The sequence below is a fragment of the Fusarium pseudograminearum genome, chromosome 4, assembly GCF_000303195.2.
Source record: "Fusarium pseudograminearum CS3096 chromosome 4, whole genome shotgun sequence".
NCBI lineage: Eukaryota > Fungi > Ascomycota > Sordariomycetes > Hypocreales > Nectriaceae > Fusarium > Fusarium pseudograminearum.
This window is the reverse complement of record NC_031954.1, coordinates 2,545,671-2,561,760: the sequence shown is the minus strand read 5'-3', so window position 1 is coordinate 2,561,760 and position 16,090 is coordinate 2,545,671. Positions and strand designations below refer to the sequence as shown.

Below are 16,090 nucleotides of genomic sequence, written 5' to 3'. Positions count from 1 at the left end.
CGAGAGGTAGCGAGAGGTAGAAATTAGCGAAGACCGGGGCGGAAGGGACGATCTCGAAGCGTTCGTTTGTAAGGTCGACGAGCGGAATAATGTGAAGTTTCTCGTCCCAGGCGAATAGCCCTCTCTAGTGGGGCCTTGCACCCCGCCAGAGGTTTTCTCCAACCTGCCAGTGTGTGGGCGCTAAGCGATAAATCACGTGGAGATAACAAGTTGTAAGTCGAAGTGCAGTATCAACTTGCATCCCATTCAAGCTTTCATACGTTGCATTCAACGGCCCGTCTAATAACACATATTATAACTGTACAGAATGAGTCTGCAGTAAACAAAAAACACGAGACTTTTGGTAGGCTTTCAATAGTTACTAAATGCTTAGCAGCAACGCTCATTCCCCATGACCCACCTCCTCCATTCTCTATAAGCCATCATGTACTCAAGGAAACCAGACAAATAAAGTTACCCATAACAAACCCCAGTAATCCTTCCTGTACTGCCTGCTTCTATGAGAATTCCGCTGTAAACAAGAAATATCAAGACAAGATAAAAACAAAAACCCAACACCTGTACCGGACCAACCAACCAACCAACCAACCAACCAACCAACCAGACCCAAACATTCGACTCGGAAATTGCAATACTGTTGGCTTATCGCTGGGCCTTGCTTGCCTTGATCTTCTCGCCATTGTCACCTGTGGGGTAAATGCTCGAGTCATCGTCCGGGAATAGTTCTTGGTCGCCCTTACCTCCCATCTCGATGAATTCGTCTGGTGCTCGTCGAGAAGCAGGATCAGACTCTTTTGAGAAGTTTGTGACGCGACCCTTGTTCTTTGCAAAGACCTTGACGGGTCGCTTGTCCTTGCCAGCGTCGAGTTGTGCGGTAACTTCAACAGTGTTAAGTGATGACAACAATGTTCGTTCACGAGCAGCGGCTCTTCGTTGGACTTGGAGGCTGGCAATACCACCCACCAAGCCACCAGTGCTATCGTTGACGGAGGGAGAGCTCTGTGTGAGCCAGGGGTGCTGCAAGCACTGGTCAATCGTGTACCTCTTCTCAGGATCGACAATCAACATTGAGTCAATCAAGTCAACTATACAAGTCAGCAAGTTCGTATTTAAGTCAAGTATGATATGACTTACGAGCTGGATCTCCAACGGAATCCCAATAAGGTGATGGATAGTCGAACCGGCCGCTCTTGATTTGTTGCGAAAGTGTGAAAGGGAAGTCGCGCGAGTAGAGTTCATCAGAGAATGGCGGGAAACCACACAAGCAGATGTAAAGAACGACTCCCAATGACCAGACGTCGACAGCCTTCGTGTACTTGCGTTGTTTAGAGTCGGCGAGGATTTCTGGTGCGACGTAACTGGGAGTGCCACATAGAGTGGTTGTGAATGATTCCTCTCCGATGATCTTGGCCAGCCCGAAATCTGCAAGCTTCACGTGGAGATTCTTATCTACCAGCAAGATGTTCTCCGGTTTGATGTCGCGGTGCACAATATTGCGTTCGTGCTAGGTAAATGGTTAGACGTACAATCTGCAGGGGGCACCAACCCAAGATAAAACAACTTACCAAGTACTTTATGCCCTGGAAAAGTTGCACGAACAACTTCCTGGACTCATCTTCGCTGAGCTTCTGCTTCATCACGATGAAGTTGAAAAGCTCTCCTTCTGGCGCCAATTCGAGCACCAGATAGACGCGATCTCTTTCGTTAAACGTGTCCTTCAGACAAAGGACATTAGGGTGGCTGACGCCCATCAGAACACCGATCTCCTGTTGCAGGCCCTCCGTTTTGGAGCGGTCCTCAACTCCAGGGTGCTTTGTGAAGATTTTGACAGCAAAACGTTGCCCAGTTGTCTTCTCGACGCAAAGGTAGACCTCCGCAAAATGGCCCTTGCCAAGTTTCTCGAGAAGAGTATACTGTTGTAGGAAAGCGCTGGTTTGGCGAGTCTGGGGGTACCGGAAGACGAAGCGCGCCTTGCCATGGACCGCAATCTCATCCTGCTCCTCCAGCTCACGACGTTGGTTTCGTCCCACAATGGCCTCATTGACGTATGTGCCGTTGCTTGACAAGTCTTCGACGATTGCCACTGTGTCATTGCCCTTATTTTCAGTGAAAAGTAGGCAATGTCTATTCGATACAATGCCATCGTTAACGACAATATCTAGCTGTTGGTTAGCAACAAGAAAATGACATACACTCACTCCGCTACTTACCACACTCGGGGTGCCGCCCGATCAGATAACCGCCGGAAGGGGCGCCCTTCTCCTTCTTCTTCTCAAAAGTCTCTTCATCTCTCATCGCCGCCGACTTGCCGTTCTTGTCATTGGTGTTGTTCTTGTTCTCCTTCTTCGCCGCATCGGAAACTGTGTCTGGCAGGGGACATGCGCTTCGCTTCTTCAACACGATGGGCTTATCGCCGTACTTCGGATCCAAAGGAACAAGGTATCCCCAAACACCCTCGCGAATCTCATCTTCAATATCATCTGAAATGGCGGAGTGGCGATCGACGAACTGGCTTAACGGCTGCGTGTCTTGAGGAGGAGAGGACAGCGCTTGGCTCTGTGAGTTGTCTTCAGATTTCTTGGGGGTACTCTCGGTTTCCTTCTTTTCCGGAGGAGTCACGGTAGAGTCCTTGTTGAGCTCGCTAGAGTCATCGGTAAGGTGTGTGAGAGGGGATGGAAGATGTTGTTTGTTAACAACAGGTGTCTTGTCTGGGTCAACCGCAAGGCGCTCGGTTCTGCGAGGCTTCTTGGTCTCTGTCTCGTCTTCTGGCAGCGAGCCCTGAGAGAAGGTCAAAGTCAGCGACGAATGGTACAGGCAAAGCGCGACACGAGATGGAATGATGAGTGCAAACGGGCCTAAAAGACTCGAGCATCATGGCCACAGGCCACAAAAGGAATACCACTTCGACGTAAAAGTAAAGGAGTGAGGAAAGGACTAACGCGCTGACGCTTCAATTGGCTCTTCTCTGGCTGCGGAGCCATGATGGGTAGCTATACTGTGCGGCCAAGTAGAGTAACCAAAGAGTAACAAATTGTAATGGTTAACGGTTAGACGATACAGGCTATCGTGCTGTTAACAACGGTAACGCTGTTCGGTGGGGTTATTCGGTAGTTGCGATGCCTTGGGAGAAGGGGAAGAGAAGAAAAAGGAAGATTATGGACGGGAGGAAGTCGAAACGAGCCAGGGCGTGAATCGAGCCTGGGCCAGGAAGGCTACCTAGGTATTGTGGTGTTCCTGCTGAGCGAGCCGGGAGCCTAGAGCAGCTAGCTCAAGCTAAGGTACCTGAGTGCGACAACTGCCTAGATGGTACTCTGTACCTGCCTTTTAATTGGATCCGAACCAAGCCACTCTGAACAGCCTCGATGGAATTCGAGTCACAGATTTTAGGGAAAAGTTTCTGGGCCAGGGTAATAATTTTCCTACTTATGTCAGTACAATGGATCCTGTGTTTGTTTGAAACAACAGTCATGTTGCTCATTCGGCCTGCTCAGGAAGCGGAGAGAAATCACGCTCAGTGCCATTGTTGCCTCGTGGAATTGTCCATGACAACATCGGTCGGTCCATCGCGTCGTCTCTTGTCTCTTGCTCACCTGTAAGGAAGGGGTGGGTCAAACCTTCCATAAAGCCCACTGTAAATGGATCTCTCGGTCTTGCGTTCCAGTGGACCCCCAGGTAAGAAGCGAGGCGTCGTTCATCATGTGAACGCCCAGTTAAAAATCAATCCGTCTCTCAAAAGCAACGGCAAAACTCCCCGGTGGCAGTGTGCCTTACAAGTGGATCGACCCTTACCTTAGCCAGAATGACATAACTCACATAGAAATAGAACAGATCGAGATACCAACTCATGTCGTGCGTCCAGATGATCCCAAATCTGCCGAATTTCACCACAAGTTGCATGCAACTACAACCTACGCTGTGAGATTCTCCTTATAATAACAACCCCATGCGCCAATCCTGTTCATCCGTATCATCACCTGTCGACTTCGAGTCACGCCGTCTCTGAGTTCCTCGCCGGGCTGCCACCGTCACGCGCACTACAACAGCACTGGCTTCTCTAACCTTGTCAACCCTTCACTCCATCTTGCAGCATGCAATTGATGGTGTTTCATTTCTTTCATGCAGTTTGTAGGGGGGTTACTTAATTCAGCGAGATTGATCATGATGAACACAATATTTATAACAAAACACAATTTCGACTTGACATTACCATTATTCAATATCATGCCATAGCCAAGCCTTTCCTCGTAATAAGTAAGTGTAGTGTAATCAACAGAAACCTACTGTCGATACCCAACGACCTGGCCTGCGTGCCATAATGCTGCTATTAGAGACATGTATGCCACTAAACTTCCTTCAAACATCCAAAGATACTTAAAATATGCTCAAATCCTTCTCCTCTTTCATGTTGTCCCCTAGACTCCGCAGAGTCTTCATGTCGGCCTTTCCAGCTGTAGTGTAAAAAACGTCGTTGTCAACGCCGGTCAACTCCTTTGCGCCCAGCCATGTCTTTTATTAAAATACCTGCCGTCCTTCCTTACCAAAGAGAATTCGTCGTCCATTAAACAAAGTCATTACAAGCAGACGCCATGTTTGTTTTGCTTGTTTGATCGGGAAAGATAATAGAGAGAGTAGCAGGAGCCCAGGCCTGCCAGTTGTTCCCAGGATCTGGATTCCTATCTCTCGGGGATCGCAGATCTGGCCAGCCTGCCTCCCGTACTAACTCGCTTCTGAAGTCGAGCTTCTTTCTCGCGCTGGAGCTTCTCGGCTGGACTCATGTTAGCAGGCAGCGAGGGCACTGCATCGCTTGATCCCCCTCCTACGAGCGTACGCCCACGCTTCTGCTCTACGTAGAGCTGCGCGTAACGGCCTAGGGGAAATGCTGGCATTGTTCCAGGAATTTCAGCCCCGTTCTGGACCAATAACTCGGCTACTGGAAATGGCACTGCTTTGGCTTCAGAGTCGGATGCTGTGTGCGATGGTGTTGGTGACGGTGCTGCCGGGTCTGCCGCAGCCAGAGCAAGCCATACAGCATGCGTACCTCTCATCTTGTCGACTGTGTTTGGATTCGCCTTGAGCGCCAACGCATAGAGCACCTGCTGTATCTCGTTCTTCTTAATGCCAGCCAGCAAGGTCTCGTCTGCCGTGCCATAGCGCGACAAAGTTGGCGAAATAGGTTCAACAAACGCCCTGTCTACATACTTTGATGTGATAAATCGGAGACGCTGTTCGCGGCTGGCCTGACCTGTCGGTTTCAGCGACTGGTCGAGCTTTGATTCCCAAATCATGTTCGATACTCGGTTTCCAATCAACAGTAGAAGCTCGACAATATCAATAGTAAAGGACTTTATGTCCAGCGTTAGAGATCGCACCTTGCTGATATGAGTACCAAGCGACCGATGGATGCCGCTGCATTCGATGCAAAGGATGATGCCCAAATTGATCGACACCCATTCAACTTTGGAACCAGAGCCGCAGTCGGCGCACCACAGGTTGCCTTGATCGTTGTCTCGGACCATTTGAAGCACTCGATCGGGATTTTCGTCATAGCCTGAGCTGGAAGTCCTGATAGCACTCGGTCGTGCACCAACCGTTATCCTTCGACTCGGTATACCACTGTTAGAAGTACTGTGATGGTTGCCATGGCTCAGCGATTGTGTCTTCCCTGTAAGGACAGAGCCAATATCCCTCCTCATGGAGGAATCACCGTTTGATGATGTTGGCTTTCCCTGGTAACTGCGGCCCTCCATCGCGCTCTGCAAAGCATTATTAATGTGCATAATCCAGCTGTTCATGTCTTCTTCAGATGTTGCCTGGTATACCCTCTTGAAACTGGGAGTGATAACTTCGAAACAGAACCGTCGTTCTGCATTGCGAGCTTCTCTGACGGATGCCATGCGGAGGTCGATGGGATCCATATGAAGATCGAGCCTCTGTTTCCAGTTACTGTACTCAGATAGCTTGCCCTGGTCCAGTACAATCCAGAACCTAAAAATCAAGTCAGCAAAAATTCCTTCCGGGGACAAAACAATAGCCTTACTTGTGCCAGCCCTGTTTGTTCAGGTTTCGCGGGTCGACATGTCCTCCAGGTCTGTTGAGCGCCCACAAAAGACCTTCTTTGCGATGGGTGACAACAGATGGCACGTTATCTCGTTCTTCGAGATCCCGGATGCCCTTAAACTTAGAGATTGCTACTGGGCTTCCAACGGATGACTGACCGAGGCTGCCAGGAGACCTGGACAACTCGACACCCGATGGAATGCCAACTGATCCGACATTCAACTGGGATCCTGTGCTATCGGCGCGGCCTAGATCAGAATCCGATGTGTTGCCCGTATTGCCATTGCTGGCAGAGGAGATAGGCATGTTGCTTGCAGTGCTGCCCTGATCTGGCTCCTTGTAGGGTGTATTGCTCTTCTCGAGAAGCCGTCTCTTCTCCTCGCGCTCACGTCGTTGATACTGGTATTCTTTATCGGCTTCTTGGACCTCGCTAGATAGAGCCTCTAGTTGTGGAAGAAGGACCTCGATCTTCTTTGCAGTTGCCATGAAACCCCGTGTTTGATAGTCGGCGAATTTTGTAAGCTGGGATAAAACCTCTTGTTCCTTGCGACCGCCGTGGAGATCTTGCATGAAGCTTGAATAGTCAAATCGCTTGAGTTCGAAGTTGCGTCGTTTGTTTTGGTACTTGGAATCGGCTTCCGCAAGTTTCTTAGCCTTGACCGAATCCTGTCGCTGTCCCAAATAGCGCGATAAATATGCGTAATAATCCTTGCTTTCCTCCTCAAAGTCTCGTTTCTTCGATTCGGCTTGTTTGATGTCAACTTGATATAGCTTTGTTACAGGCTCAATGATAATCTTCTGGAGGTTGTAAGTGTTTTGGCGCTCGTACGATAAGATTTCTCTGGCGATTTTATCGAAATAATGTTCCAAAGCTGGCTGCACTGCGTTGGCATTGGTCGACGCCGCTTCTCGTAGAGCATCGACGAAGGAAAGAAAAGCATCGTTGGCTTCGTTCTGGCAAGAGTGCGCATGTTCTGCTTTCTTCAAAACTTTCTTCATCTGTGTCCTCATATTGCCTGTCTTTTGCTCTAGGGCCTTGAGAGTAGCCCTGAACACAGGTCCATCGTCACTGACCATGGATTCCTCACCTGGTTTAGGGCAAGCCACATCCACTTTGACAGCTTCTTTGAGGTAAGGTAGTCCAGGTGTGAGAGGTATCTCGGCGTAGGGAACTAGAGGTGAAACAGGCTCATCAATCACATCGGGAACAGTCATGCGAGAGTCAACTGATTGAGAAGACGCAACACGAATTTTGGGCGGTGACGCCAAAAGGAAAGGAGGCGATGGTGAGCTCGGGTGACTCAAAGACGCCGGCGTGCCTGAAAAAGCATGAGCGGGTGAGGCATAAACGTTCCCATGAGGTTTGGTACCTGCAACGAAGTAGGAGAAGCTGGCCAACGTGTGCAGTCGATGCGCGCGAGGGTCATATTCAACAAACTAGTATCGGATTAGCAAAAACCCGCAATGAGAAAAGGGTGGTAAAATACACTGCATGAGTTTCTCCAGCCACCGCCCTTGTCCTCTGTTGGTTTCGGGGGCTTCCATTTCCAGGTCCATTCGAATGACACTGATGGGCTCCCTCCTGTTGAATAATCGCCAACCAATGCGACGTTGGCGTTTCTGTGAAGGTTCGGATCTGCATGAAACTCTCTGGTCACCAAGTTCTCGACTTCTTTGAGATTTGAGGCATAGACATAGGTAAGGCCCGATATGCTCGTATCGACCGAGGTGGGTGCTGAGTCGGAAGGTGATGTTGGTTGCGCAAGCTGTGCCTGGCGCATGACAAATGTGAAGGAGAATATAAGTTCGTCGTCATTGCTGAGCTTCACGAGGAAATTCGGCGGTGCTGTTGGATTCGAAGTATCAGGATCCTGCACTCAGGTCAGTCGAGGCCTCGAACAAAGGTCGCAAACCGGCGCAACTTGCCTGGACGAATTCTATAGGAGATGTGTCGCTGAGCGGTTTCTGGACCGATACTCTAGTAGCAGGAAATGCATTGGGAACAACGTTCACGGAAGTGCGCTTTCGCGGATTTGTGACGACCAAGGAGGATATGCTCACTAGATAACAGAGTCGGTCAGTTAGAGTAACAAGCCACAACCTCAGTGCAAGAGTCCAGCGAGAAGCAAAGGAAAGGCGGGGAAGTGACAGTACAGCAACATACATCGGTTCTGGTCTCTCAAGTAGAGAGCAGGCCCCTCTTCGGGCTTGCTACTGACGATGCCCATGGTCGAAGTTGATCAAAAAGGGCGACGAAGGTCGAGGGACGAGGAACGAATACAGTTGCGACGGGCCCCAGGTTACTGGAGCTGTCTGGATCTTTTAAGATGGACTGGACTGCAGCGACGAACGCACGCTGGGGGGGGAGGGGGGCACACAACGACAGGCGACACCGTGACACCGTGACAGCGAGCTGCTGCAGCCAGCAGGTAAAATAGTGCCGGTACGAAAAGTGGTAGCGCGGGGCTCAGGGCGGGACAGGGGAGGCCGTCATCTGGCGCTGAGCCAACCGGAGAGGCCCACTTGTACCTCAATTAGGTGTAGAGTAGTGTTTGGTATTGGGGTCTCAGGCTCGTCAATCGGCCGTCAGGAGGTACTACAGTGTCCCTAGCAGAGTGTTTTCGTTAACTACAGAATATTGTGTGCTTGTAACGAATGCGTCGAGGTCAACAGGCAACTGAAGAGTGTCGAAGAATGATCCAGGCAGACAAATAAGAAAAAGAACCAAGCACACAGACGATGATAAGTGCTGCTGCCTGTCCTAGTCGTAATGCTATCAACGATGGAGATGGACAATGCTGAAGTATTTTGTTGGTTGAATAGATTAGGTTAGCACCTTGGTAGGGAACCAAGGCTTAGTTCGAGGACTGGCGACGAACAAGAGGATGAGATGCATGAAAACGGAAAGCGCAAAGCGCCTAGGAAAGAGGGAAAGAGGACAAATGAACACCCCTGGTATCAAAGGCAGGTAGTACCTAGGAAAAGAGCGGGGGAGGCAGGTACAATCAGTATTGGATATCAGGTAGTAAACAGCTGGAAGTTAAGGTTCGAAAAGTCTTCTCTCTCCAAAGACTAGGTACCTACCTATCTACCTTGGTTACCTACCGGTATAGTTATTGTAGGAGGATTTATAGGTGTAAATAATGACGATTGGGTAGGTAGGTTGTATAGGCAATATTCTCGATACTAGCTACCGACTGTTCCTGGTGCGGTAAATCAAGACACCGGTAACTAATTATTTCTTGTTCTGCAGGGTCTTTCCATGCAACTTGATCAAGATAGCTTGCTTTTGGATTCGCACAAATACCAGTCTAACCGATCTCATCATCAATCACACAATTTCCAGTGATCAACAAGCACAGACCGGGACTAGTAATTAGTTCTTCTCTTTGCTACCTGATCCTGCGCCATTTGTCCTTGTTGATTTGATGAATCACTTGTCTGAACAATGCTGTAGTTGTATTTATCACAATCGAGTATGATCAACGATAATCGCCCTTGAACCCCTCTTCCCCTCTTTCTACTAACCAACATCAGCAGTTGCTTTGCTTTATCTGGCAAGGTTCTGTGCAATGGATCAGGGCAACAAGGAACTGTTCTTTAGCCGGTCTGAACCCCTTGCTAGGTAAAACGGACATTCCTCACAATAAGATGTTAGTGTGCAATGGTTCTGGTTAGGTCAACCTCCTTGACCTCATATGGGTCAGTTCGGTAATTGTATATCTTGCTGAATCGTGATTGACGGTCCGACGAGATCTAAAGCCAACAGATGATGTTCATCTGCAACTTGAGCCAAGGCCAAGGCCAAGCCAAGCCAAGCGAGTCCTTGAAAACTAGGGAGGTCCATTTGATACACCAACTTGAAACCCAACGGCGCCACTGATGGACGCCTGGGCTAAGACCCAAGTTAGAACGCCAAAGTTGTCTCAACCGATGGACGTTGTGATAGGTGGTGACTTTTGACGCTCTGTGGAAAGACAGTTTGTTAAATGATAGAGGAGCTGCTCTTATCACACTCTATGCGACTTTCTTGTCCTCCCTCACACAGTCATACACATCGAGAGAGTCAGGAGGTGTTTTTTTTAATCAATTTCCAGAGGCTCTAGGCAAGGAACTTGTGCTGCTGATCTCTTCAGGCTTTGGCGCCAGGCCCCTTACCTATGGCTCCTTTGATGGGGTTTGTGTCCTGGACTCCCAGGCTGTTGTCCAATCGCTGTGTGGATGCTGGTTATTCCTCGTGAGTCAGGTGGTAGCAGAACATAGGCAGAGAGAGATATGGATTCAAATACTGATAACATTTCTCTCACTCACATGATATACTATGAAGGCTCAGTTGAAGCTCTGCGTACACCGCCGCAGCTGGCGAAATGCAATGCAGCGTCACCGTCTTCATAGCTGCGTACCCCGAGCCACCTCGTCTATGGTGGGACTCAACGAGGCACAAGAAATAAACACATGACATTTCCAGAAAATCTATTGTTAGGCAGTGGCCAAGCTCTCCAACAACCGTCTGGTAGTCGCCCTTGATATCCCCTATTGATACAAGGCCCCTGAGAGACAATAAGCAGAGTTTGGTCAGATTACAGTTTACCAAACCAGCACTGTCTGAGACCTGAATGGTGTTGAGCCAGCCATTTACGCCAATGAGCCAGTAATGGGGTTCTTCTCTTTTTGTTCTGGAACAACATTACGACCCAGATAGGATAGGTACTTACTTGCCGCAATAGGAAGAGAGATAAATAGGTACTTATCATCGGGATACTTCGACCTTGACATGGTGGTGTCAGAGTCGAATAAGAACACTGAGTCACCACAAAACCGTAAACCTCTATTTTCATTCCATCATAGGTGACCTAGAAACGATACGTTGATCAACCATACCGGCTTTCATATGCAATCCAAGCTCATAGGATTTCCATGCACACAGTCTAGGTCAGCCCCTAATTCGTCGACCAAAATATCCATCAGAGAATCGGATTCTAGACAGCCGTCGCTCAAGTTAAGATGTTTTATCGCATTAACAGGCGAAACGCCCAAAATATTCCACTGTTTCCATTGGATACAGAGCGGCATTAGCGCTCCTCAGGGTCCTTTGACGGCACCATGAGCGGATTAGCGGCGCAAGGACGTGTCAGGTTCCTCAGCCCAGAGGCCAAATGGCTAAACATATGACGTTATACCCCGTTCCTTGGGCTGTAATGTTTTATTTTGGGCTGCCCGAGCTTGATCACCAATTTACAGGCCCTTAACGCCTACCAGAGGAACGAGAACGTAAGGTTGTTTCCTGGTGCTGTATGCGTTGTGTGACAGTTACCATCACTTCTTCACAGCTAATAAAATAAAATACTAGGCAGACGCCACTGTCCGTCGTTACCTTAACAGGTATCTACTAGGTAATCTTTGTTTCTGTTTCATTATTGGATCTTTGACCTTGGGCGCATTGCAGGGATCCATTCGTCAATCAATCAATCAGACGGAAACAGACGACGGGGGGGGGCGGCTCTTGCTCTGACCTCTAGCTCCATCCTTCACTTCACCGTCAATTTCTTGATGGCAATTCCATCCATATAACCAATCTACTACCTGACCCCAACCAGACCCAAACATTCTGTTCCACAATACCAAGGTCAGGATAGTCAGCCTACGCCTTTGTCATTCCATTGAAAAATCAATCATATATCTATCGCTTTGCCTACGTCGTCATTGTTCAAGATCCAACGCTCTCGCTCCTTTTCTCCCTTGTCTCGCTCGAACCTCCCTCCATCCGCCATCAGCATCGACCTTGCTGACATCTCACGACCTGCTCTATACACAGTGTCATGATATTGAGCGCGTAGATACAGACAATTCTCGGTATCATCTCGCTTACTAGACATTCTCTATTCTCACAACCTAGGCCCCTGTACTCATCGTCGCCACACCACCGTCGTTGTTATCCGCTGCCCCTCGATCGTCGACATGTCGTCAGCGTCCCGACGCTCATATAACCCGGGCCGCCGCATGGGCAGCAGTAGGGATCTTGGTAGGGCTCGCGCAGCTTCTAGAGCCCAGCCAATTGTTGTCGAGCACGACGAGGCTCGCAGTTTCGCCCTTCGGTCGGCTTATCTACATTACCTTCTACAGCCCAAGGCCAAGCGAAAGCAATATGTTGCGGCCCCGAAGCAACCAGTCCGGACTCATACCAGCGTTGGCGCCCTGGTGCAGGAATTTACTTCTGGTTCTTCATCAAGTTTCAAGCTACCACACAACTTCACCAGCGCTTTGCTCGAACGATGCGGCGGCGTGCTGAGGGGCAGTGAGCGCTTGCCGGGTTATAACGATCCTGTTGTCAAGCGAAGCTTTGCTGAAGCTTACACGACCTTCTCTGAAAAAAACTTTCGTAAAACTATTGATAAGGAGAGGAAACTCGAACCGCTCATTCTTATGTTCTACACTTCTACCACCAAGGCAGCCCAAAAAGGAGCCGCTCCCGATGATGATTCTTGGAAGCTCATTCCCGACCGCCACCTCGCTTTGTTTGTCCGTCTAATTGCCACAATCCTGCGAGATCAAGGCCATGATCGCGACAAGACTGAGCTCATGTCCAAGTTGAGTATCCTCGAAAAGAAGCTCCTTACGAACGATCAGAACCTAGTTGGCGGCGGTGCTAGTGGTGCTGGAACAACCATCGAGGTCGTTGTCCCCTTGAGCTATGATGTCAAGGACATGCCTCTCGTTCAACAAGTAGTCAAAATCTTTGGGTTGAGTCTTTCAGAAGCACAGGCCGAGATCAACGAGAACAAAGGGGTGTGGACAGAAGAGGCTGCGCTTAAGGACCTCAAATCTTATCAGCACAGGCTCAATTCAGACATGCCTGGTGCTTTGGGGAGCAACGATTTTGATCTTGACGACGCCTTCCTCGAGTGGAAAAAAGCCGAGTCGCCTCATTTATCACAGATGATGCTTGACATATTGACTGCCAAGCCAGAGCTTGCCAAGGCATCCAGCGGCGGTGTTGACAAAGGCTTCTCCAGCCGGCCCCAGTCGACCTACAGCAATCCGGGGTTTGATAGCTCGATGGGTTTTGATCCATCCATCAATCTTGCATCACTAGATATTGGGGATTCCGGCATTCGAGCAGTCGAGGAGAATCTTTACACCTTTGTCCCTCAAGACCCCAGAGCGTTCTTCAAGTATATTCTTAAGCATGCCATGACCTTTGACCAGATCAATAGCGATCCTGATCATGACTACCAGCCCCTATCGAAACAATCCATGGACCTTTTGACTGAGTTGTGTGTGAGATGGAGGGTGCCCCAGTTCTCTAGGCTCATCACTCTGCTAGAAGTTGCATCACGCAACTATTTGGACCGAGAATTACTACCTGAAGAATTGGACGCTGTTTTTGATTTCATCAAGACGCCACTGCCTGAGGTAAAAAAGCCTCCACACGTCTCAAACTACTGTACTCCCCTATCCGAGATCGACCCCAGTCGCTGGACGGTACATGATTTCGCTGTATATCAACACACTCTGCAGACACTCTATGAGACTCTGCTTCGTGACCTCTACGACCGGATGGAACAGTGCTATGACACAAAACCTCCCCAAATAGGCGTCGTCCAATTTATCCTGGATAACCACATCTTTAGTGACCCTTGCTTTTCACCCAAACCTGAAGCGGCCGAGGAGTTTGCTGAACATCTGAGTCAACGCCTCCATGAACAGGCTCAAAGGATGTACGGTCAATATATGGAAAAGGAAATATCGGCCGATCGAAACGAATGGGACTTTGCCAACGTAGTGAAGCTAGGCAAAACGGTCATCAAGCTTTGCGAAAGAATCAACAAACGATATGCCAAGAACCCAGAGATCATGGGTGTAAACCCCTTCCAGATTCTAGTTGAAGAGGTGTTCCCGCGGTTTGAAGAGGATGCACATGCTATCATCGAGTCCATTTTGGAGACGGCCCAGGAGATTGGCACCGAACTCGACATACAAGATGGCTTCGAGCTATACAGAGAGTTGGTTGCTATCCGTCGAATTCACAGCGATTCTCTACCTGACCGTCCCTTCGCTTTCAACATCGAGAACCTTTTGGTCGACTTTGTGTGGCGATGGGTTCGTGCTGCCGAGAATAGGGTGGAAGACTACGTCGAGCAAGCCGTCAAGCAGGACCAGTTCCAAGTACGGACAGAAAATCCCGAGGACATCCCACGGGACGCAGAGAGACACAGTGTTTCCATTATTGACATGTTTATGCTTTTCAACCAGACTCTTGACACTATATTCAACCTCAACTGGGGTAACGACGAGCATCATGCTAGATTCATGACATCTCTTTCCAAGGCGTTTGCGGCGGGTATTGGCAAGTATTGTGAACTTGTCGACCAGAAGTTCGTGAAGGAGATGGATCGCCCCTCTGCAGAGGAGATGGCAGCACAGAATCAAACCACCCAGGAGAAATGGATGAGATATGCGAAGGATGCCTGGAACAACAAGGACCGCGTTGAACCATTCCAGTTCTATTCTGAGGTGAGAAAACATATCCTGATTGTTAATTACGTTAACTAACTCGTGCAGTCCTTCGTCAAACTCAACAACATCGAATATGCTATGCAGGAACTTGACAAGTTAGAGCGGGCTATGGACCCTGATGCTTGCGCTTTACTCCTGGAGAAACTTGACGGGCCAAAGAAGAAGACCCGACGACCCAACAAGTACACCTTCACGATCAAAGTAGTCGAGGCCGAGGACCTTAAGGCATGTGACACCAACGGCTACAGCGATCCATACGTCGTGTTCGGCGATGAATACCAGAAGCGGTTGCATAAGACGAGAATTATTCAGAGGAGTCTCAATCCACGTTGGGACGAGACTTTTGACATAACGGTTCAAGGTCCTGTCAACATGATTGCGACTATCTGGGACTACGACACCTTTGGCGACCACGATTATGTTGGGCGAACATCACTCAAGCTTGACCCTGTTCATTTCAGTGATTACCTGCCTCGCGAATTTTGGTTGGACTTAGACTCGCAAGGTCGGTTGCTCATTAGAGTCAGTATGGAGGGCGAGAGAGATGATATACAGTTTCATTTCGGAAAGGCCTTCCGGCATCTGAAGCGTACTGAGAGAGACATGGTCCGGAAGGTTACGGATAAGGTATGACATGCCCAACCGCAGGCCAAACAGATATGCTAACTTGTAGATAGCTCACGTCTCAAATCAACCATACCCTATCTTTGGAGACTCTCAGGCACTTGCTGGGTACGGGTGGTATTGGCGCATCCGTCACAAGTCTTTGGAAGAAGCGAGCATCGACGATGCCTACTGTAACCCCAGTTCAAATCGAGGCGGCGCTGGCGCCTCTGTTTGCTTACTTCGACGAGAACTTTGCCATAATGAAACAGACATTGACAAAGGCCACGATGGATGCCGTCATGGCACGACTCTGGAAAGAGGTTTTGATGGTCATTGAGAACCTCTTAGTCCCACCCCTGTCAGAAAAGCCTTCACAGCAGCGGCCCCTTTCGCGAAAAGAGCTAGACATTGTCTATCATTGGTTAGACTTGCTGTTTCAATTCTTTAATGCCAGAGATGAGTCAGGAGAGCAGCTTGGTGTTCCAGCTGAAACCCTCAAGTCGCCTAAGTGGCACGAGCTTGCCTCGCTGAACTTCTTCTACTTTGAGGATACTAACAGTCTGATCCGTGAGTCGGAAAGAATGGCAGCCGCAACGACAGAGCGGGCACGTCTGGCTCTACAGCATCAGAACTCGCAGAGTAACCGTCTGTCAGCCCCGGCAGCTCTCGGGGCATCACTCGGTGGTGCAGGGTCGTTTGCAAGCATGGGCACGATCAGACGTGGAAAGAGTATCATGATGAGCCGTAACCTGGGCACCATGCGTAAGGCGAAGGAGGCGAAGAGGCGTGAGGCGCAAGCTGATCCGAGCGATGACATGATTTTGCGCATCCTCCGTATGCGACCAGAGGCGGCGCCTTATCTCAGGGATCGGCATCGCCAGAAGGAGAGGCAGACAGCTACGGCGGCTGC

The 16,090-nt window shown here is 49.4% G+C and overlaps 3 protein-coding genes across 3 annotated transcripts, besides 1 other annotated feature; 1 reads left to right on the top strand and 2 right to left on the bottom strand.

The window, feature by feature from the left end:
* Window positions 1-567: 567 nt before the first annotated feature.
* Window positions 568-603: a microsatellite.
* Window positions 604-642: 39 nt separating this feature from the next.
* Window positions 643-2,981, bottom strand: FPSE_04084 (uncharacterized protein; the record flags this gene model as incomplete). The annotated part of the gene is made up of 5 exons (XM_009257202.1): window positions 643-1,085; window positions 1,135-1,504; window positions 1,566-2,158; window positions 2,211-2,778; window positions 2,940-2,981. 5 exons carry the CDS (start codon window positions 2,979-2,981, stop codon window positions 643-645), a joined length of 2,016 nt encoding a protein of 671 aa, XP_009255477.1.
* Window positions 2,982-4,673: 1,692 nt separating this feature from the next.
* On the bottom strand, window positions 4,674-8,285 carry FPSE_04083 (uncharacterized protein; the record flags this gene model as incomplete). Its single annotated transcript, XM_009257201.1, has 5 exons — window positions 4,674-5,985; window positions 6,038-7,494; window positions 7,545-7,928; window positions 7,990-8,117; window positions 8,222-8,285. 5 exons carry the CDS (start codon window positions 8,283-8,285, stop codon window positions 4,674-4,676), a joined length of 3,345 nt encoding a protein of 1,114 aa, XP_009255476.1.
* Window positions 8,286-12,015: 3,730 nt separating this feature from the next.
* Window positions 12,016-16,014, top strand: FPSE_04082 (uncharacterized protein; the record flags this gene model as incomplete). The annotated part of the gene is made up of 3 exons (XM_009257200.1): window positions 12,016-14,571; window positions 14,620-15,201; window positions 15,252-16,014. Coding segments are annotated over 3 exons (3,901 nt in total), but the record flags the coding sequence as incomplete, so codon positions are not given.
* Between the last annotated feature and the right edge of the window lie 76 nt (window positions 16,015-16,090).